Below are 23448 nucleotides of genomic sequence, written 5' to 3' on the forward strand. Positions count from 1 at the left end.
TGATCTACATTTTTAACAAACGTGTCAGAAAAGGAACTTGTAAATATACATAATCATAAAATACAGAGGATAACAATAGATTTAAAACTTAAAAATCTATCATACGTAGCACATCTTCACCCTCTGCACTGACATCTTTTTTGCTTTCATTCAATTTTCTTTGTCCGCATTGGACTACTTAACATAACAATATCATAATTTTTGATCCTGATTGGCATTTGTCCCAAGTTTACCGTGTCACTGCCGTTGTCATCATTTTGAAAGTGTCCAAAACCAAAAAAAAAAAAGCTCAAAGCGCATATCTATTGCTGGCGCTGTCCAAAAATTCAAAATCACCGATGTGAGTTCACTTCCAAATGCGACCGTTGCATTCCATACTGGGGCATCCAATGTGACGTAATAGTTGTGATGAGCCTGTTTAAGGTTTATTTTCAAATTCAGGTGATCAATTTACCATTTCGTGCACTCAGAATTGCGAAGGAACGATAAAAAAGGAAGGGGGGTACGAGGGTTGGTTATTTCTGATAAAATGAGTACAAATCGGCCTATACATAATCCGTACTCATACCCTCAATACTCAAACTTACACACACCAGAAATGGTATTTTCACATATTTTGGGGGTTTCTGTATTGTTCTCAAGTTGTTTCTCCTTACAATGATATCGCAACGACATGTGTTCATAAAATGTTGGTGTACATTGCCATGTATTTTCTCGATACTCGATTTCATATAAATACATATAATGTAATATATAATATATAATATAATACATTATATAAACCAATTATGTATATATATATATATGTGTGTGTGTGTGTGTGTGTGTGTGTGTGTGTGATAAGGTCGAGTTTAGCAGTGCATCCAAACAACACAACCAAACGATAATTCTAGCGTGTAGGTGTCCTTCTTGATGACAATATATATATATATATATATATATATATATATATATATATGTACATATATATATATATATGTATATATATATATATATATATATATATATATATATATATATATATATACATATATATATATATATATATATATATATATTCATATATATACATATATATATATATATATATATATATATATATATATTATATATATATATATATATATATATATATTATATATATATATATATATATATATATATATATATATAGAAAAGACAACACGCCTCATGCATTTACCACATTTCAAAGACCAAGTGGCACACAACATGGTCTCACATGTCAGTTCCGAAAGGTCATGGAAGCCAATCAGAGGAAGATATCATTAATCAATAAATAAGACGTCTATAATGGCCATGTTATCAGTTTCGATATACTCGAAGATTGCTGTTGTAGGGGTCGCGGAACTTTGCTTTGTGTGTGTGTGCGCAAGTGTTGTCAGTGTGTGTGTGGTGGGTGGGTTTGTGGGTTTTGTGTCAGTTGGGGTGGAGCTAGTTCCTGGTTAATGACATTTTTTACCATATGAATTATGAAACCTTTTACAGTTCTAATTCAATATGAAACATAACATTTTGTCACATCATATTGCTATTCATAATTTGTCATAATGTCCTGAAGAGAGATGTGAAAGTTGTGAAAATAACACATGTCGGTGAAGTACTGAGATTATGAACTAAGGCATAGTAGAAAAAATATGGTAGATAAACAAGGAAAGGGTATAGAAGACAAGGATCTATTTTTTTTATGCTTGGTTTTCACGAGTCTGAAAGAGAGAGAAAGAAAAAAAAACACACACAGGACAATGCGTCAGTTCTTAGAACTCTCGATTCTTTAATTAGTGGATTGTTCCATTTTACATTTAATTCGCTCAGTGCTGTATACAAAATAAACATTAGTATTGACTTAATAATAACGAGAAACATTTGTACGTTATTTCAGTAAGGCTTGTATATTGATATCTAATTGACAGAATGCCAAATGGGTGACTTTGAAGCAGAAAAGATAGGCCATGGAAATGGACTATGGGATGAACAATATCGAACTAGTTTATTAATTCTGTACTGCAATTTGGAACAGGGAAAGAGAATCGACAAAAAGGAAACAACAATAAAACAGTTTTTATTGAGATATTCAAACCGCTTCATTTGTTAATTGTAGATAAACTTTAATGCTTTGTATACATCAGTTGTGTGTTATTATCAGGCATCTGACTTGCTTATTTGATGTAAAAAGTATACGTATAGTAGATAATAGCTATGTATAGAGTACACGGTAAGCGCCGCGTTTTTAAAAGTGTGGGGCAGTTTACATTTCTGGTGCCGCTTCCGGGTTTCATCAGCTAACAAGCAACAACATAAAAAAGGGGCCTTCAGCGGAACAACTTCCGGTTTCATCAGCTAACACTTCCCGGTTTAGTCAGCTGACAAAAAAAAAAAAAAAAAAAAAAAGACCTTACCCGCTTTCCCACTTCAAGGTTTCATCGGCTCGCCAAAAAGAAGAAGAAAAAAGAATCGCTCTGGTTGGCCTACTGCAATCGCCAAAAGCTTACCATTCCCGGGGTAAAAAAAAAAAAAAAAAAGTGGGGAGGGAGTGGTTACACCTTATGCATTCCTAATTATTTTTACAGAAAAAAAAAGAAGAAGTGGGACCCCCCTTCGACCGCTCTGGAGTAAAGATAGGGAAGAAGAGAGACAATTAAAGCATTCGTTGTCCGTAAGTGACGGACGTAGTTGCAAACACGGCGTAAAATAAGCAAAAAGACAGAACTAACGTCCTGCGGTCGTATCGTTTGAAACAGAGGTAGCAATGGGTAAAGATAAGAGTGTATACAACAAATGAGTGTAGTTCAGTATGCTATATCATGCTATATCTAGTTATATTTTTTACACGGATTAACTTTTCTGTCTTGCTGCAACTGCAGACAAGCAATAATCATGCACCTGAATCCTACAGTCGGACTCGTTCCATGCCACCTTATCTCATATTTACCTTGAGGTTTAAATTCTGAGCCTGTTTTCGTACATCTCCTCAAAATATACCTTGACCTTCTCAGAACATCGAATGACGTCAGGAGTCAATTGTTCAGGAAACTTGCTGGGAGGAAGAAATTCGCTGCTCTTCATCGCCCTACCGTAGAAATTACTAAGATCAAATACGAGGCTGTCCCCGGCAGCTTTCCACGTCTTGAGGGACTCCATGGAAGCATCCCATTTTAGGAGTGACTCGCTGTAGGGGATTCCCACCGCTGCGCAATACGCGCTCAGGACTTCCGCTGGCTTGGCCAAGAAATCATCAGCATCGATCACAATAGGGTTGTTATCGATGTGTTGTTTGACGTATTTCCAGACGTCGTAGAGCTCCTTCATGTAATAGCCCGGAGGGAAAAACTTGTCATCGCGTTCGACATTGTACGTCTGTTCGTCAGCAGATTCTCCTTCGAGAAGTCCGAGCTGAAGAAACTGCGTGTACATGGCTTTTCGATACGAGCTGATAGAGCGAATGGGATCGCGGATGAGGAAGGTATGCTTGTACCCCTTAGGAATGTACTGGAGAGCGTTGCAAGGGAGCATGCCTGCACCCATATCCTTGACGAATACGTGTCTGCTGGTAGCCGTCTCAAGCATCTCTTTCACGGATCCATATCTGTGGCATGATATCCCTTACGAAAAAGTCCTGTGGTACTCCTGTGGTAATTACCACAGGACGGTACCACAGGACAGTACCACAGGACAGTACCACAGGAAAGTACCACAGGACAGTACCACAGGAATTGTCCTGTGGTATTTTGGGACATACCACAGGACAGTACCACAGGAATTCCTGTGGTATTTTGGGACGTACCACAGGGCAGTACCACAGGAAAGTACCACAGGACCGGTACCACAGAACAGTACCACAGGACAGTACCACAGGAATTCCTGTGGTATTTTGGGACGTACCACAGGGCAGTACCACAGGACTAGTACCACAGAACAGTACCACAGGAACTGTCCTGTGGTATTTTGGGACAGTACCACAGGACAGTACCACAGGTCGATCATTACCACACAGCATTACCACAGGGCAGTACCACACAGCATTTCCATGGTACCACAGGAGAGTACCACACAGGATAGATCAAAAAAAATCTGGGAGAATGTTAGCCACATATCAAGGAATATTACTGATAGGTGAGTGATAGATTTCAGGACAAACATGGCCCTATTTAATAACCTGTCCTACTCCTAACATATAACCTCAAACGAGAGTCTAATGGCCAAGTGCCAATCTAGTCCTATAATATATCTATATAGTCATATTCTATTCCTAGGTAGCCGTCGACCGTATCAGTACATATATATATGGCCGTCTATCCGTAAAGCATTAAGGCATGGTTACTAACTCGATTATGCTTTATTATCAAGATATGAAATTACACTTTCATAACAATATCTATGATATTGGGAATAACATAGCATAATTAGACAATCTTTCCTAAAGTTCAAAGTAAGTTCCATCATTAATACTTTGACTTTTTAAGTCATATATGTATTTTCTAAAATCTAGAGTGCTTTTTATGAATATTCATGAGCTATGTAAAAATTTGTACCACAGGAGTACCACAGGAGTACCACAGGAGTACCACAGAAATCCTTATGAAATTTCTCATGCTTTACATCAGCACTTTCACTAAATAGGTAATACAGCTTGTACTGTAGGAGTATAGGACAGGATAAGTAATGGCAAATCAATTGTTATAATTCACAGCATAACTCATCTATCAATTAATTGAGGAATATTAATATGTGCTTTTTTGTTTGTATTTTTTCATTCTGCCTTGCAATTTTCCTGTGTGGTACTCCTGTGTGGTACTGCTGTTCGATGTTCTCCTGATGTGATAGTCCTGTGGTATAAAATGTTAAGAAAAAAAAAGAAAGAATATCCTACATCATTTTTCTGTGGTACTTACGAATTTAATTTGCTGTGTGGTACTTCTGTGTGGAATAGCACCATATTACGATTTTCCTGTGGGATTTTGGACAGTTCCTGTGGTACTCTCCTGTGGTATACATCGAAAATTACCACAGGAATTCCTGTCGTACTGTCCTGTGGTACGTCCCAAAATTCCACAGGACAATTCGTGTGGTACTGTCCTGTGGTACGTCCCAAAATACATGTACCACAGGACAAGTCATGTGGTACTGTCCTGTGGTATGGGTACTATCCTGTGGTACTTTCCTGTGGTACTGTCCTGTGGTACGTCCCAAAATACCACAGGACAAGTCGTGTGGTACTGTCGTGTGGTACTATCCTGTGGTACTGTCCTGTGGTACTGCCCTGTGGTACGTCCCAAAATACCACAGGACAAGTCGTGTGGTACTGTCCTGTGGTACTATGCTGTGGTACTTTCCTGTGGTACTGCCCTGTGGTATTGTCCTGTGGTACTGCCCTGTGGTACTGTCCTGTGGTACGTCCCAAAATACCACAGGACAAGTCGTGAGGTACTGTCCTGTGGTAATATCCTGTGGTACTGTCCTGTGGTACGTCCCAAAATACCACAGGACAATTCCTGTGGTACTGTCCTGTGGTATGTCCCAAAATACCACAGGACAAGTCGTGTGGTATTGTCCTGTGGTACTATCCTGTGGTACTTTCCTGTGGTACTACCCTGTGGTACTGTCCTGTGGTACGTCCCAAAATACCACAGGACAAGTCGTGTGGTACTGTCCTGTGGTACTATCCTGTGGTACTTTTCTGTGGTACTGTCCTGTGGTACTGCTCTGTGGTACTGTCCTGTGGTACTGCCCTGTGGTACGTCCCAAAATACCACAGGACAAGTCGTGAGGTACTGTCCTGTGGTACTATCCTGTGGTACTGTCCTGTGGTACTATCCTGTGGTACTTTTCTGTGGTACTGTCCTGTGGTACTGCTCTGTGGTACTGTCCTGTGGTACTGTCCTGTGGTACGTCCCAAAATACCACAGGACAATTCCTGTGGTACTGTCCTGTGGTACTACCTTGTGATACTTTCCTGTGTAACTGTCCTGTGGAACTGCCCTGTGGTACTGTCCTGTGGTACGTCCTAAAATACCACAGAACAAGTCGTGTGGTACTGTCCTGTGGTACTATCCTGTGGTACTTTCCTGTTGTACTCTCCTGTGGTACGTCCCAAAATACCACAGGACAATTCATGTGGTACTGTCCTGTGGTACGTCCCAAAATACCACAGGACAAGTCGTGAGGTACTGTCCTGTGGTAATATCCTGTGGTACTGTCCTGTGGTACGTCCCAAAATACCACAGGACAATTCCTGTGGTACTGTCCTGTGGTATGTCCCAAAATACCACAGGACAAGTCGTGTGGTATTGTCCTGTGGTACTATCCTGTGGTACTTTCCTGTGGTACTACCCTGTGGTACTGTCCTGTGGTACGTCCCAAAATACCACAGGACAAGTCGTGTGGTACTGTCCTGTGGTACTTTTCTGTGGTACTGTCCTGTGGTACTGCTCTGTGGTACTGTCCTGTGGTACTGCCCTGTGGTACTGTCCTGTGGTACGTCCCAAAATACCACAGGACAATTCATGTGGTACTGTCCTGTGGTACGTCCCAAAATACCACAGGACAAGTCGTGAGGTACTGTCCTGTGGTAATATCCTGTGGTACTGTCCTGTGGTACGTCCCAAAATACCACAGGACAATTCCTGTGGTACTGTCCTGTGGTATGTCCCAAAATACCACAGGACAAGTCGTGTGGTATTGTCCTGTGGTACTATCCTGTGGTACTTTCCTGTGGTACTACCCTGTGGTACTGTCCTGTGGTACGTCCCAAAATACCACAGGACAAGTCGTGTGGTACTGTCCTGTGGTACTTTTCTGTGGTACTGTCCTGTGGTACTGCTCTGTGGTACTGTCCTGTGGTACTTTTCTGTGGTACTGTCCTGTGGTACTGCTCTGTGGTACTGTCCTGTGGTACTGCCCTGTGGTACTGTCCTGTGGTACGTCCCAAAATACCACAGGACAAGTCGTGAGGTACTGTCCTGTGGTACTATCCTGTGGTACTGTCCTGTGGTACTGTCCTGTGGTACTGTCCTGTGGTACGTCCCAAAATACCACAGGACAATTCCTGTGGTACTGTCCTGTGGTACTATCCTGTGATACTTTCCTGTGTAACTGTCCTGTGGAACTGCCCTGTGGTACTGTCCTGTGGTACGTCCTAAAATACCACAGAACAAGTCGTGTGGTACTGTCCTGTGGTACTATCCTGTGGTACTTTCCTGTTGTACTCTCCTGTGGTACGTCCCAAAATACCACAGGACAATTCATGTGGTACTGTCCTGTGGTACTGTCGTGTGGTATACGTCCCAAAATACCACAGGACAATTTGTATGTATACTGTCTTGTGGTACTGTCCTGAGGTACTTTCCTGTGGTAATGTCCTGTGGTACTGCCCTGTGGTACATCCCAGAGTACCACACGAGCCTGTGACACAGTACCACACAGTTCCTGTGTTAACATATATTTGTGTGGTACATTGTGTGGTACCAAGCAGTACCACAGGGAGTACCACATGAGCCTGTAAAACAGTACCACACAGATCCTGTGGTAACATTTATTTATGTGGTACATTGTGTGGTACTGACAAGTACTACAGGGAGTACCCTACAAGCCTGTGGTACAGTACCACACAGTTCCTGTGGTAACATTACAAGTGTGTGGTACATTGTGTGGTACCGACAAGTACCACAGGGAGTACCACAGGACTTTTTTGTTAGGGATAATAAAGTATATATTGATTTAAAGCTTTAAACTTTATGAATATGAATGAATCCTCAGACATTTTGGATTTAAAGCATTTTTATCAAACATGAAATGATATCAGGAATGTGCAAAATAAAACACACACACAAAAAAACAAACAAACAAACAAACAAACAAACAAACAAACAAACAAACTTAGAAGCCCGGGTGAGCGTAATTGTGCCTTGAATGTATTTGTATTGCTTGGCCAGTATTCAGACAATGGGTGGGTCAAACAGGTAAATAAAAAATGAATTTCTTAATATTAAGATATATTATTATGAATTATCAGGGGCAGACAGTTTAGTTCACTTCTCCCAGATCACTCTCAATGCAATTTATAGGGTCTTGACGTTTACTGTCATTTCTGTCTTCTTATAGGATCTACGCACACGCACACGCAACAAATACTGTTGACAAGTAATTAAAGGACAAGTTCACCTTCATTAACATAAAGATTGAGAGAATGTAGCAATATTAATAGAACACATCATTGAAAGTTTGAGGAAAATCGGACAATCTGTTCAAAAGTTATGAATTTTTGAAGTTTTTTGTGCAGTCACCGCTGGATGAGAAGACTACTGCAGTGTATGATATCACATGCGTACAACATTATAAGGAAAATAATAAGAGAATTTCACAAAATTTCATCTTTTGAAAGAAGTACACATTCCCTTGACTCGTTACTGACATATGTTATGGGTAATATTATTCCCATTGCCTTTAGAAAGAGGCAAGTCAAGTGCTCTTTTATTATGCGAAAAAAATGAAAATATGTTGAATTTTCTTTACATTTTCTTTATACTCTTGTACTCATATGACGTCACGAGCCTTAGTAGTCTCCTCATCCAGCGGTTCCAACACAAAAGTTTTAAAATTCATAACTTTTGCATCGATTGACCAATTTTCCTCAAACTTTCACTGATGTGTTCTACTAATATTGCTGCATTCTCTCAATCCTTACGTTAATGAAGATGAACTTGTCCTTTAATTATCTTTAAATTTGACACATTCATTATTCTAATATTATTCCTTAATACGTCAATGCTACTGCTTGGTGAATGATTTTGAATGTTTTTTAAAAAGTTAGTTTTCGTGTACCTCGTGCGTGACAAAGGGAGAAAAACAATACACGGAAAATAAGTCCACAAAAGCTCTATTTTTCTTGTTTATTTTAGTCTATTCTATTTTTCTCTTAAATTTTCTGAATTTCTGTTGTATAAGAATTGATCAGAGACTTCTTGTGGTGAAAAGAGAGGAAAAATGTGAATTGTTCACCAAAAGACAACGACCAACATTTTTCAGGCCTACCCCCGGGAAAGCGAAACTTCATACTTTCCGCGATTTTTGAAACGCCCTTCAATTTGCAAATCCAGTATCCTTTCGACAACTAAACTAAAATGACATTTTGCGCCGATTTTCTTCGTTTTCAGCAATGTGTATGAAAACTTTACTTTAAAAAGTGTCTAAAAGGCACACTCAGTAAATAAACCAGTATATTTTAATCAAGTCCTATTGAAATACTGAAAGAAGCAAGAGAGATGAAACCGTCGTAAATTCCGACAGCAAAATTGACAGAACTCACGCAAGGCGTTTCGGTTCCACTCTCGACCCTGCCGCAGTACTGACAAACTGGGCTGCTTTAGCCAGCGCCTCTTCGTTTCCCTCGTACGTCATCGGGATATCTTCACCATAAGAGGCCTTATGTGCGGCTGCCGCAGCGAAACAATATTGGTATGGTTCGAAATGGACCTCCAAATCTTGCACAGCGCTGAGGCATTTTGTTAAAGCAGATGAGATAGTTCGTGGGACACACCACAGGATCACTCTTGATCCTCCGTTTGGTTTTTCAGCGGAAGACATCGGACAGTCTCTCTTTGGCAGAAATGGTTCAAATAAGTGAAATGAGGAGAAAATGTGCTCAGTGGATACTTCAATACGAGTTTGATTCCGCCTCTTAATCTTCTCCTCACGCGTGTTTACTCCCTGTCTCTCTCAGCCCAGATGATCATATAGCAGAGTTACGGGGTGAAATTCCTTTATTAGACGGGAAAAGGTGCACAGTGCCGCTTATATACCTTTATCGTGGAGTATGTTACCATGAGAAACATATTTCGTATCACGATCGAGTGCGCCCGCTGTGGATTTGCATTACTTCGTATTTCACAATATGCATATTCAATAAGGGAGGTGAATACCTCACCTGATTCAACCAATGTTCATTCTTCTCCCGATAGTAATAAAGTTGCATGACTCGGTATGGTACTGATACACTGAGCTGTTTTTATTTGTAGATTTACTGGTAACGAGCTTTATCTCTTAGATTGTCGTGGTAAACGTTAACTTCGATATTTTGGTTGTATGTACTCGTTTGGAAGGTGTAAAGGCTATACTGATGGTTTGTTTGTTTGTTTGTTTCTTCATTTCCATCTGAGAAGATGGCTGGATATCCCTACGCTGAGCTGGTCTTCCATGGGGTCCAGTTGGATGTGAGGCTTGACCACTTCACCAGGTTAAACACCCTGCTCTTTGCGATGAATGAATGAAGTGGGATCTTTTACGTGCATGAGCTGTGACTCTCTCACACACGGGACCTCCATTTTATGTCCCATTCGAGGGACAGAGTATTTTTGCCTCTTGCTATAGGGGACGGTATGATCACACATAACATTGCTCAGTCCAGACTCGAGTTCGAACCCGGGTCCGTACGATCGTGGGGCAGACGCGCTACCGACTGAACCAACTGTCACATAAGCAACTTTTTTTTTTTTTTTTGATTTACTCTGCTACTTTGACACGTAATCATTCAAGTCGAAACAAATCAAGTACAGTTAAATCAATGTTTTTAATAATAACAGTCAAGTTTTGGGTTTGTTTACAAAGTCGAAGATTTGATATCATAATATCAAACACAAAACAAAGTATAAATGCCCACGTAACTTTTGGGCTATACTGCTCTGGGTACCGGGTTCATGTCCCCCCCCCCCCCTTTTGGTAGTCGGTACTGCGCCAGCGTCGGGCCCGGTAGACCGCAGGTCGTCAGCGGGTTGTGGCTCGGTAGGTGTGGCTCAGCAGGTGTGGCTCTATAGCGACGTTCGTCCCTCGGCTCGTGTCGGTAGTCGCCTCAGCATGACAGTCCTGCTCGCCAACGTATAGTTCAAGCCCCGTACCGATGTGTGTCTTACGTGCTAACCAAAATTTTTCTCTGCTAATATTTCCTAATCGTCTGTACTTACACACAAACAGCTAAAATCAATTCACATAGGGCTCAGACAGAAGTATGCATTAAAACTATCCTCACAAAGCAAACTATCTCTACTTACTACATTAAGACTTCCCTAGCACCTAATCATATTCCTGAATATCATTAACCTAACTTCACAGCTGGATGAGCTCGCCTGAACCTAACACAGTGATGTAATACGGCATAACTGAATCCAATTAACTGATTTTCTTTTATTTATATTGTCTGGGGTATATCCTAACTAACAGAGACGTCATCGACCTAACGAACTTTTATACAAAATCAATGGATATATATATAAAGACTCGAGCAAATATATTCCTTTCCTGACACCAACTCACCATTATGAACGCGTGCTCAACAAGTTCCCCTGGGTAGAATTTATACATGATTTCACCTTTTGCTCTGCTTCCATGAGCTCCCCTTCATGCATTCATTACTTATGGTGAGGTCTCCATGCATTGCCATCATCCTTGTTCATTGTGATTTGTTAAAAATTTTGAAAAAAAGAAATCGCATTCCTCATCCCATGCAGTCACTATAATTTCTGAAACTCTGTACCCAGTATAATCAATATAGTTCAAATGTTCAAATGTTCAATCTTCAAATGTTGTAGTCTAAAAATCATCAGGAGTTAATTCTCCTGTCATTACTTGTCAGCATAAATGACGTTGTTCAAATTGACACCGTATTCTTATAAACTATGTTTTTAAAGGTTCAGAGATTGTTATTCCGAACATTTGTTAATCCGAACATGAAATAAGGTGTTTTTTTCAAAGGTTCGTTAATAAAAAATTAAAAAAAGATAGATACGCTAAAACATAGATAACTTTGTACTGTTTTCAAAATATTTGTCAGCACTTTGAATGTACAGATTGTCACGTTATCACGGACATCTAGGCCTAGAACAACTTGAAATTTTACAATTTTGCAACACTGGTACACGGTACAGAATTGTATTATGAATACGTGCAAGACACGCGTCGTGCAAAGTTCAAAGAATGAACTCTACAAGCTGAGAGTTAATGTAGAACCCATCACACACCCTACTTATTAACTCTTGTACAATAAATCTAGAGGAAACGATCTATGATCTTTAACATTGTGAACATTATGTCTGGGTCTCTATCATCAATACACCATCACTGTTTATAGCACCATTACGTAATGCTTTATGAAATCAGGAAAAACAATCACATCCCATTACGAGAACTATATAGCTCGTCATGAACTTTTGAAAGTTCTTATACTCGTTGTGCTGTAATCATGACAATGAAATCAGAATAAGTTACGATAATATTCAAACTTTATTTTTTTCACTTTCTTCCTTCAACAGAATGTACAAGAAACATTATTATGAATTTGACATGCGAATCGTTGAAAATGTATATAACCAAACAGGATTAGCAACATGTTCATGTCTACATGATCAGTACAATAAAGATACATACACTCTATATACACCCTGAGAAAAAAAAAAGTGGAGGTACCCACTCAAAAGACTAAGCTTGTAACATGTGGATACCTCTGAGGGAAAGGGGGAAAATGGGGTGAAAACTTACAACTACAAAGAGTGCGGGAAACTGGGGAAGTGGGGAATAGAGAAAAAAAAAGAAAGCAAAAGTGTGAAAAAGGGGGCACATTGTCGAGCAGCTTTCCAGCGGAAGAGATTCAACTGTGAGGACGAAAGGACGAGAGCACGTATAGAATACTACCAGGTAGTAAAAATAATTGATGCCTTGAGAGAACGCAGCCTTACAGTGAAGAAGAGAAGATGATATCGTGCTCACAAAAATATTACAAAATTAAATACATTCAGTTACATTATAAGACTTCAAAAGAAACATTTTCAATCTCTTTTTAAAAGAATTCAATGAAGGTGCATTTTTTATATCCATAGGAAGGGAGTTCCAGAATCTTGGACCTACATAAATAAAAGTCTGTTGAGCTAGCAAGGTTCTTAACAGAGGTAAATGAAATTCATTTGACTGTCTAGTTGGGTATCTATGGTATGTCCGATTACGCATAAACATGGAGTTAAATACAAACGGGAGGCAATTATTAGTATAAGTATACATAAACTGCCCTAATTGTAATAAAAACAAATCTTTAATTTTCAGAATCTTGTTATCAAAAAACAAAGGATCTGTATGTGAATATGGAACAGTATTACAAATAATGCGAAGAGCCTTCTTTTGTAGCAGTAGAATCCTATCCAATAATAATTGATGCGTGTTTCCCCATACCAAAATTCCATAATTTGAATAAGGCAATATCAAAGATGAATACAATGTTAACAACGAATGCTGAGGAATAGACAGTTTTAATCTATTAATAACACCTATGTTACGTGAAATTTTCTTGCAGACATTATCAATATGAAATTTCCAAGAAAGTTTGTTATCAACTATAACACCGAGAAACTTTATATGGGAAACACTTTCTAAGACAGCGTCACCAAAGCAAATGTCCATATTTAAATTATCTAAAGTGTTACTAAAAAGCATATATTTTGTTTTTTGGATATTCAAAGACAACTTATTTGCTTTTATCCACTCACATAAATTTTCTAATTCGGAATTAACTGTCTGCACAAGAATATTTGGGTCTTCATGTGAATAAAAAACATTTGAATCGTCGGCAAAAAGTATGAACGATAACACATCTGACGAAGCACAAAAACCATTAATGTAAACAATAAACAATAGTGGGCCCAATAAACTACCTTGTGGCACCCCACACTTCAGTTCTCTCATATCAGAATTATGATTGTTCAAAAATACATATTGTTTGCGATCAGTTAGATAACTCCTGAACCACTCCAAGGCCTTCCCACGTGTACCATAATGAGACAACTTGTAGAGTAAGATATCATGGTTTATAGTGTCGAAGGCCTTGGAGAAGTCCAGAGGCCCGTTGCATAAAAGTTACTATTATGGTAACTTTGCCATCCAATTGTAACTTTCATGGAATTCTTGATTTTGATTGGCTGTTGAGTATTGTTGCCATGGCAGTTATCATTGGATGGCAAAGTTACCATAATTGTAACTTTTATGCAACGGGCCCCAGGAAGATACCAATCAAATGTGAGCGATTGTCTAATGCATGTGCTACTTTGTCAACAAAATTAAGCAGAGCGTGACAGGTGCTATGCTTTTCTCGGAATCCAAACTGCGAATTTGTAAAAATATCACACATCTTTAGAAAATTCATCGTTCTTTTATATATAATTTTCTCTAAAATCTTGGGCAAACAAGATAATCAAGAAATAGGTCTGTAATTACTAACACCTAACTTATCTCCATTCTTATATATGGGAATAACTTTAGCTATTTTCATTTGCTCCGGAAACACACCCGTTAACATTGACAAATTAAAAATATGTGCCAAAGGATCCGCAACAGAAGATATAACACTTTTCAAAATCATATTGCTTATGTCATCATAACCGGAACTTTTTTTGTTTTTCAAACCAGATACAATATCAGTAATCTCGTACCTCGTGGTAGGGGTAAAAAATATTGAATTCATATTATATCGATTTAAAAAATCAGAGAAATGTTTATTAGTATCGGGAATTTCTTGAGCAAGGTTTTCTCCGATTGTTGTAAAATATGTGTTTAAAACATTTGCTATATCAACAGGATTATCAATAATTTCATCATTAAATCTCATTTTCGGAATACTTAACTTTTCATTTGAAATATTCATTGCTTGTTTCAATACGTTCCATGTACTTTTCATATCACACCTATATCTCTCTAATTGTTTATGATAATATTTTTTCTTTTCAATACGTATTATCTTAGTGAGAGTATTCTTATACAAAGTATATTTGATTCGTGCTTGTTCAGTTTTTTTCATTCTAAATACATAAAACAGCTTATTTTTCCTATTTATGAAACGTAAAATGGACTTGGAAATCCATGGAAGCTTTGGAGTTGTTTTATAATTCCCCCGTTTATCCTTTCTTTTAGGAATGTGAATATCCATATGATTATCAAAAATTTCCAGTTAGAATTATCATCGATCTGTTTACTTTAATACATGTATCTCCTTTAATCTTTGCTTGAGTGTGTTCTATATTGACCGTCATCATTTTGTCCTTCTATAGTCCTCACGATTTGGATATTTTGTGTTATCAATTTTGTGTTATTCTGTGTTATCGATTTGACCTTCTAAGAGTCAAGGGCAAAATTTACCAAGTCCCATCATATTTCTTTTGCCTTTTTATTAAATTTAAATTTGATAAATTTGCCATCATATTGTAAGTTATTAATATTCATCGCACATCGGAGCTGGCTTGCTTAATGAATGAATGTTTCATTGCGAAATATGAAAATATAACATAGAAATCAAAGTTGACGTGAATGTACAATGTTTTCTTTTTCAGAAGCTCCATGAGCACCGAAAGATGGCCCTGCGTCCTACATAAGAGGCCTATCATTGTAATCATTCGATCACACGAACGTACATTTTACATCTTAGATATTTTTGTGTCTCAAGTACCCTATTTTGGGGCTTAAGTATGCCAAATCGGGAAACACACACAACGAAATATCTAAAGTGCTCTTTGAGTGCTAAGAAATGCAAACATGTCCCTATGGGAGACGATCAGCCTATCTGACTGCAAACACACCCAAAAATAGAATACCTGGTTTGATATTAAATTAAGATCAGGTAGAATGCCTTCACAAAGTACGTTGTATATCAGAAGAGGTGAGATGTTTATACAGCGCTTTGAATGAAGGGGAACTTACGACCAAGTAAACATTCAACAAATGCAAAATCTTTGTTGGACTTACATAAGTGATTTGAACCTTCCATTCAAATATTATGTTTATACGGTATTATATCTCTTTAAGGCTTACGGTGAAATCACCGTGCCATCTTCGAATACAGTAAGTTTGCCACAATAGTTCATAATGCCACAGTAGTAGAATAATTCAAAGAAAATACAAAGAGAGCTTCACAGTGAAACATATTTGTCTTTTCATTGTTTTTTAGCATGCTGAACTAGCACTTGTTTGCTAGTGACAGGCTCCAGTCATACGTACGTGCATTAGACCAATCGTCGACCTTTTGTGTACAATGTCTGAAATCACTGGTTATCAGCTTTCAGGGACCAATCAACCATAATTGCCAGGCAAAATGTTTTTTGTTGCTGTTTTGAATAGGTCAAGAAAGGCTAGGCAACTGCTCCCTGATTGGTCACGGATTGGTTGCCGGCCTTTTTGGGACTGGTCTCCGATGTTTGCTGTACCAAGAAGATTTATGGTCGTCAGTCTGATAGGTATCTACTGCCATGTGACTGCAGTTCATCATGTTCATGATAATTGATTCATCTTTTCCTGGTCAAACAAAACGATCCATACCCAGAAAATGTAAATACTCTGTTGATGTTTCATAGTATTATGTCTCTGAAACAGTTTCATAATACAGTCTTTTCATATGTCTATGACACAGGAAATGAAAGGATCAGAGCTAGTGAATGAAGAACAATTTCATCTATGAAAGCACAATCGTGCAGCTGTAGATACTCGATTATTTTTATATGCCTCTATAGTGTGGGTTCTATGAGAAATCACATGAAATGTCTCAGATGACAACCAGAAATACGTTCCCAAAGACGAACTAGGCGATACCTGAATAATAACTATTATCTAACCCCAAACCCCAAATTGTCTCAAGGGGCGACCAATGTTGCACAGAGGCGGGTAAATGTTGGTCTGGTCTGTTAGCTTCTCTCTGTACTGGTCGGGGGTTAGGTAATCACATAGACACCAATCACCATCAAATTTACAATACTAAAGTTTTGAAGGGACCTAGTATTTCTCCACAACGGCCAGGACAAAATATAAACATGGGTAGGGCCTACAATTATTTATATAGTTAACTCTAATGCTTCTAACAGCGTATTGTTTATTCACCGGCCTACCCGTAGGCCTGAAATAATGAATGGCTCACAAACAATTTCTTTTTGCAACACATGACACATTTTCTGCAAATATGAATGGACCGACATTTTGTCACCCTTGCAACACTAATCAGTAATACATAATGTAACTGGACCTTTCTCTCGCTCTCATCTCTCTATACTCATTAACAGGAGACCCTTTACGACCATTTTACTCTACGGGCGGGGAAGGGGTTTGGTTAGTTGGGAAAATGAAAGTAGTGGGGGTGTGGCCACTTAGCTCGACGTCTGTTTGGTCAACGCATGAAGACCTCCTCCGCATATCGATCTCGTCATCGTCGATGAGCTGGGGTGTCCAGTGGGCGATCTGCCTTTACCACAAACTCGTCGACCGGTTCGTCACCAGAGGCGTGGGGAGTCCAGCATCACTTAACTTTGCCTCAGTCGGATGAAACGCTCCGAACATCATGACCATGGCGTCAATCAACCAGTTGTCGCTCGAGTTCATTACACTCTGACTTTGGGCGAGCCGAAATCATGTAGACAGTCCGATCAAAACCATCGTGATCACGCTCACAGCTCTATGTCAGCGAGGTACTCAGTGTCAGTGCAGGTTAATTATTAGTTTGGAGAGGACATGATGTGTGAAGGAAGGGGGTTTCCAAACTCTATCTCGGTGGTCTCCAACCAAAAGTCTGCTCCTGTCTCCTCAAGCTCCAAACAACTCTCAAAGTTCCAAAAATACTATGCAGCTTTTAATTGCCTCTCTACATTGTAGGAGCTCGATCAAATTTTGTTTCCCACTCTCCTCTCTTGTTTGTCACTCTCTCCTCTCAGCTCAAACATGGTCTTTTATACTTAATTAACTATTCACATTTTCTCTTTCTGCAACTATTTCATTGGTTAAATCTGATCCTGGGGAGTGGTGTCCACAAGAAACTAAAATCCCATTGGTGAAATGTCCCTCTAGCTCCTCCCATTATTTTCTATGCAAAATCTGCTGTCGTGGTTCCTGTCAATTTCTGCTTAATTGCAAAACGATATTAAACAAGGGGCAGGAGACAAAGTGCCAGTGTCTGCATTACTCACCAACGGTCTCTAATTTCTTTAACTACTTCTTTAAGACACCGGAATCAGTGCACAAGACTCGATTGTTTTCAAGTTATCTTTTCCTAGATAAGAGGTAACCAAAATATCTATGCGGTGACTCTTATGTAGCGACTTTCCATGATGAACCGGGGTCATTGTTCGAAGGGGTGTTCACATTGTCATTATATCTCTCAATTTACTTCTAGGACTCCTGTGTGACCATGGACCTCCATGGTGTGACCAAACTCTCCTAAACACTACCGAAAAGAAAAAAAGAATTCTCGCAAAGGGGGTGAACTTCCTGGTTCAAAGAATCATCATGCTCATGAAAATTAGGGTGCGAAACGCATCCTCACACTGTCTTATCAGTTATCTGGTGTGGGGCTTTGGTGCTGAAGATTATGGACCTGTTATGGGGAGCGTTATCTATGCTAAACTTGTAAACTGTCATCAATCACTCTTTTCTTGGGAAAGCAAAAGGGGAAATTGACCACAAGAGAGAGGGAGAAAAAAAAAGAAAGTCTGACAGGGAGCAAAACAAAGGATTTCATAAACTCAAAGAAGGGGTTATATGGCTGAGTACTTTTGCGTCACAGGGCAGCTAGGAAAAACATTACTGCGCTGTTGTTGATTTTATGTGCTAGTAGCCACTTGGGCTACATCTATTTGTTTGTTGTTGTTGTTTGTTTGTTTGGTCTTTTTTTTTTGAGGGAAATCCATTCTCTGTGGAATGGCGGTATAAGCGACAAAGTCTCCCTTTTTAAGCGACTAATCTGTGACCAATCGCCAGTGGTCTTTAGTCGCCGAACAGTGACCGACCATTTGGTAAGTTCTCGTCGAGCAGTTCCCTATTCATCATCAGGTTGGTTTGCTATTGTTGCTGTTGTTTTAGGGGCAACTGATTGCCAAAAAGCCCTCCATCGACGTAAATACACACCGATTATTGAGTGTTTTCGTGTAAGCCATGATAAAAATAATAAAAGAAATGAGCATGTTATACGAAAATGACTCGAACTAACGATCTCCTGATTACTAGACAGGCGACGTATCCACTACATAACCGAGCTTCAGCCAGTACTGGTTCTTAATCCTTTATAGCAAAGGGTACCGCGTATTTATTCAAATTCATGCATTCTGGCGTCGAGTTGTTTTGATTGCAACTAATTGACAAACAACTCGACTCAAGAATTCATTAATTTGAATCAGGCTTTACCGGTGTGTTGATCACAAAACCTTCACAAGGCGCTCATCAAAACGATCGGCAATCAATCAGTAGTGCCGATCGTCAACAGATTTGGGAGGGCGGGGGTGGTTCGGGGTTTGGTCACCAACCCATCTTGTGACAGGACATTAGAGTATAAGGTATAACACTATGAACACGGACGGGACTCTCTTCTCTCACTGACTTCTTTTTCTGTCATGACTTGCGCTATCAGCAAGAGAGGGCAGTGTTTGCCGTAGCTCCAAGTCACAAGTTGGCGATCCTTGACTTCTTTGCCATCATGCATGCTGTAGTTATGGTAATAGATATCATAATACAGTGCGTGATAGTGTGGAAAAGATGAACGTGAACTCGAAATTCTGCTACAGGGGGCGTGCTTCATACATATTGGTATGCGAGCGATCGCAACTTGGATCAAAAGAAAAATTCAACGCAACTTGCAGTATTGATCGTAAATTCTGTTGCATATTAAAGACTAGTTGCGATTAATTGCAGTTTGCTTTACTATGTTCACTACATTATAAACATTGCGGAACGAGTGTTGAGTTAGAGTTTAGACAGCTATGCTACCTCCTAGTTCCCCCAATTAACGTGGTTGTCGTATTCAGTGAATTGACGCGCTTTAACTTTTTTTTTTAATTTCAAATGATTACGGCAAAATAATTAAACGTAGGATTTTAGTAAATTGGCTTTGAGATTTTGCTTAAAGGAACTTAAAGAACTTGATTGCAACCGAACCGAATCTAACTCATTCCAGAAAGAAGGGCCGGTCGATGTGATTGTCTTAAGGGCTAAAACTGTACGAACAGGGGAAAAATGATAGGATTCACTGTGTCTTGTAGGGTAAGTATGGATATCACTGTTTTAACAAACATTGAGGAAAATATACTAGGAAGATCACCAGTATTCAACTTATACATAAAAATTCCAACATGATACAAATACAAATCAGAAATTTTTAACAATTTACTTGAAACAAACAATTCATTAGTGTGATCAAAAAAAGTGTGCACGATTTATACTCCGCAAGGCCTTTTTCTAAATCAAAAATAACGAATCGATTTTAGTCTTTGAGTAATTCCCCCAGGCTAATATTCCGTAATTCAAGTAAGGTAATAATAGAGTTGTATAAAGAGAATGCAATATTGGCTTTGGGAAGAGGTATTTCAGTTTGTGAATAACTCCAACATTCTTGCACAACAATTTGCATAAATAATCAACATGTACCTTCCATGAAAGGTTACTGTCAATATAAATACCTAAGAATTTTGTTGAATCTATTTGGTTTAACTGTAAGCCGTTCACTAAAACTAAACCTGGAAGAGATTTTATTGTGTTACTGAAAACCATATAATTAGTCTTATTTATGTTAAGCGACAATTTATTTGCCTGAATCCACTCGAATACCAGCTTAAGTTCATTATTCAAAGAATCGAGCAAAACATAAAATTTAAAAGGACGTACCTTATAAATCTTTTTTGCATAATCATTGCAACCATCATAACCACAAACAATGAATATTTTCAAAAAGCACAATTAAAAATGGACATTGATGATGTAAAAGCTGAATTCGCCTGCTGAACATTGAAAAGGGAAGATTTATTGAGAGTTCAATATTGATCTTGAAATCTGCAGGAGCTGTGTAGATAGGGATGTCGCTGGAATGTGATATTCGACATGCTGCAGAATGTGCATACCTTGTGCATACGACAATAGAATAATGTCAACTTGCCTCCTATAATCATACTGGATATTAAGACATGTAGTGTTATGGTTTATTACTCAGAAAAAATTACCATACGCTTACGTTCAGGGGGCCGGCGTGTGTGCCAAAGGTTGCTGCTGTTTCAATGTATAAAGCCACTGGGCTCTTTTGCCTGTTGACTTAGTACCACAGAATATGTTCTGTGCCGCTTTAACAGAGAGAATTCTCTTTCACCCCACAACATGCAAAAGCGTCGTGAGCCGTTAGAAAGTCCATAGGAATATCGAAATCTCGTTGGGTTAATTGGGGCGATACTCTTTGATTTCTTATGTGATTCCATCATCACGAGTAAGAGTCCTCCCCCCTTTTTTTTTCCGAATAGAAGAACATATGTCTTGTCTAGTCCAGAGAGAACTCCGTCAACATTAATGTTGTTGCTCGATGGTGCAGAACAAATTTGTTAATACCAGTTCCCTTTGATAGTAACTATTAACTAATAGTAGCTTTCTGGTAAAGAACACATTACTGTAAGTTCTATACTTACGTTGTTGTTTTTTTATTTTTGTTTTTGTCTTTGCATTTGATATAGTTACGACGATTTTCACTTGTCTTTGCCAAGTTAAAGGACACCTCGATTAGATGCTACAAATTTATTTGTTATTACATCTCGCACAATCCAAAACCTGATATGCAGTGGCATGCTTACAGTGCATGAACTTGAATGCGCCATTGTGTTACAGGGTGTTAAAAAAACAAGGAGGCGAAAATGTACGAGGCAGTGATAAAGCACTCAATATCATCACAGGCAAATATTTGAAGGACTTATTTGCTTAGATAAATGACAGATGTACTTTGTCCATTTGCTGGCCCGGACTGGGAAAATACAGTGTAATGACTGAGCGAGAAAACAAATGCAAGAAAACTGGATCAAGAGCAACATGTGGTTGGGTTTGTTTACAGAGACGCCAACTCTTTAATAAAAGTGAGGCATTAGATATCAGCTTTTATACTACATAAACCTGCCTTAGTAGCGGTCACTTGTCTATTACGGCCTCTTTTTATTTCCTCCCCCTTGGGTGGTCGCTATAGGCAGGTTTGACTGTATTTAATCAGACTATATCAATACACTGTGAGCTGACTGTTGTTGTTTTTTTTTTCGTCATGTCTTGTAAACGCGAATTCATCACGATAAGTGCACAGTTTAAGTAAACCCCTTTCCTCACAAGATTCAGAAATTTTTACCATGTTAACCGGGTTGCTATCTTTTTAATTTCCACCTAGTATATATATATATATAAATATATAATATATATATATATATATATATATATATATATATATATATATATATATATATATATTATATATATATATATGAAAAACTTATAGAAAGTCGTGCCAAAAATAGTTCTTAATTACCTAACAATTTCTTGTGAAGACTAGAATGTATACGCACTGCTTTCAGTTGTTTCATTTTGAGGGTGATTAATAATCAATGGACTTTTAGCCTATCAACAAGGAGTATAAGCCGCAAGCTAAGATCCCAGCTTATTCAATTTCATGCTTTTCCATTGCTGCCCTCTATAAAACGCACTTGTTGCATCCTCTTTCAATGATCCATTTCCTTTAACGATATCCATATATCATGCCAAACAGATCCTATATCCCATGCAATGACTACAATATTATATACATATATATATATATATATATATATATATATATATATATATATATATATATATATAACATCTGTGTGCATAAATATATACATATACTTATGAATTTATAATATTATACATGTATGTATCTGCATCAGTAATTCCTATTTTGTGACAATGATATAAAATTTAGGCATTCCGCACTACATATCTTTTACCATTAATTATGATACCTCAGCGATAAACTTGATAATGGAACATTTTGTTTGTTTGTTTTTTTTTTCAAGTTAAATTTGTGTTTATTTGTTTCTTGCAGTTGTTGTTGCTGTTTTGTTTTGTTTTGTTTTTTAGTTATCAGTACCTGCATTTACCGGCAATCATATCGACAGGAAAGATAACATTGTTACAATGATATGCAAGACAGAATTTTGTTCGTTTTCATTCTAAACATCGTTTTTCACTGTAACTTATCTTAATCGTGAAGGACAGTAGAATTGTATATTACATAATTCTATTTAGGAATAGAGTAAAATGAAACTTTTTACTATAGGATTGTACGTAAGTATTAAACTCAACTTTTGCTGCAGGCAGAACAAGATTTCGCAGACACCTCCAGCCACTCTTCCCCACCACATAAAATGAGATCAAACAAAATGCTGACACGGCTGACATGGAAACCGATCGTGCCATTAACTTTTAGCAATTTTCAACCGAAATTCACGGCATCACGTGACTTAAATTGAATGTCATAGATTTGTAGATCTGCAGTTCAGCTGCTTTGGAATAGTGCCTCACAAACCTACCATGAAAAACTTCCGCTTAATGGTTTTACACATGACATGTTGCTCATCAAACAACAGTCGGCAGTCTTTA

General features: G+C 38.4%; 1 protein-coding gene across 1 annotated transcript; it reads right to left on the minus strand.

Annotated features, from left to right (window-relative positions):
* Window positions 1-2958: 2958 nt before the first annotated feature.
* Window positions 2959-9600, minus strand: LOC140228991 (uncharacterized). Its single transcript, XM_072309253.1, has 2 exons — window positions 9323-9600; window positions 2959-3604 (listed from the first exon to the last, which is right to left on the minus strand). The coding sequence occupies exons 1-2, from the start codon at window positions 9598-9600 to the stop codon at window positions 2959-2961; spliced, it is 924 nt and encodes a 307-aa protein (XP_072165354.1).
* Window positions 9601-23448: the final 13848 nt, after the last annotated feature.

The sequence above is a fragment of the Diadema setosum genome, chromosome 5 (genome assembly GCF_964275005.1).
Source record: "Diadema setosum chromosome 5, eeDiaSeto1, whole genome shotgun sequence".
Lineage (NCBI taxonomy): Eukaryota > Metazoa > Echinodermata > Echinoidea > Diadematoida > Diadematidae > Diadema > Diadema setosum.

Bases quoted from the DNA above. Each gene is read 5' to 3' on its own strand.
- LOC140228991 (XM_072309253.1), bottom strand. From the start codon at position 9,600: ATGTCTTCCGCTGAAAAACCAAACGGAGGATCAAGAGTGATCCTGTGG. The intron at 3,605-9,322 runs GTGAGTTCTGTC...ATCATGCCACAG, and splicing joins GTGGAACCGAAACGCCTTGC to ATATGGATCCGTGAAAGAGA.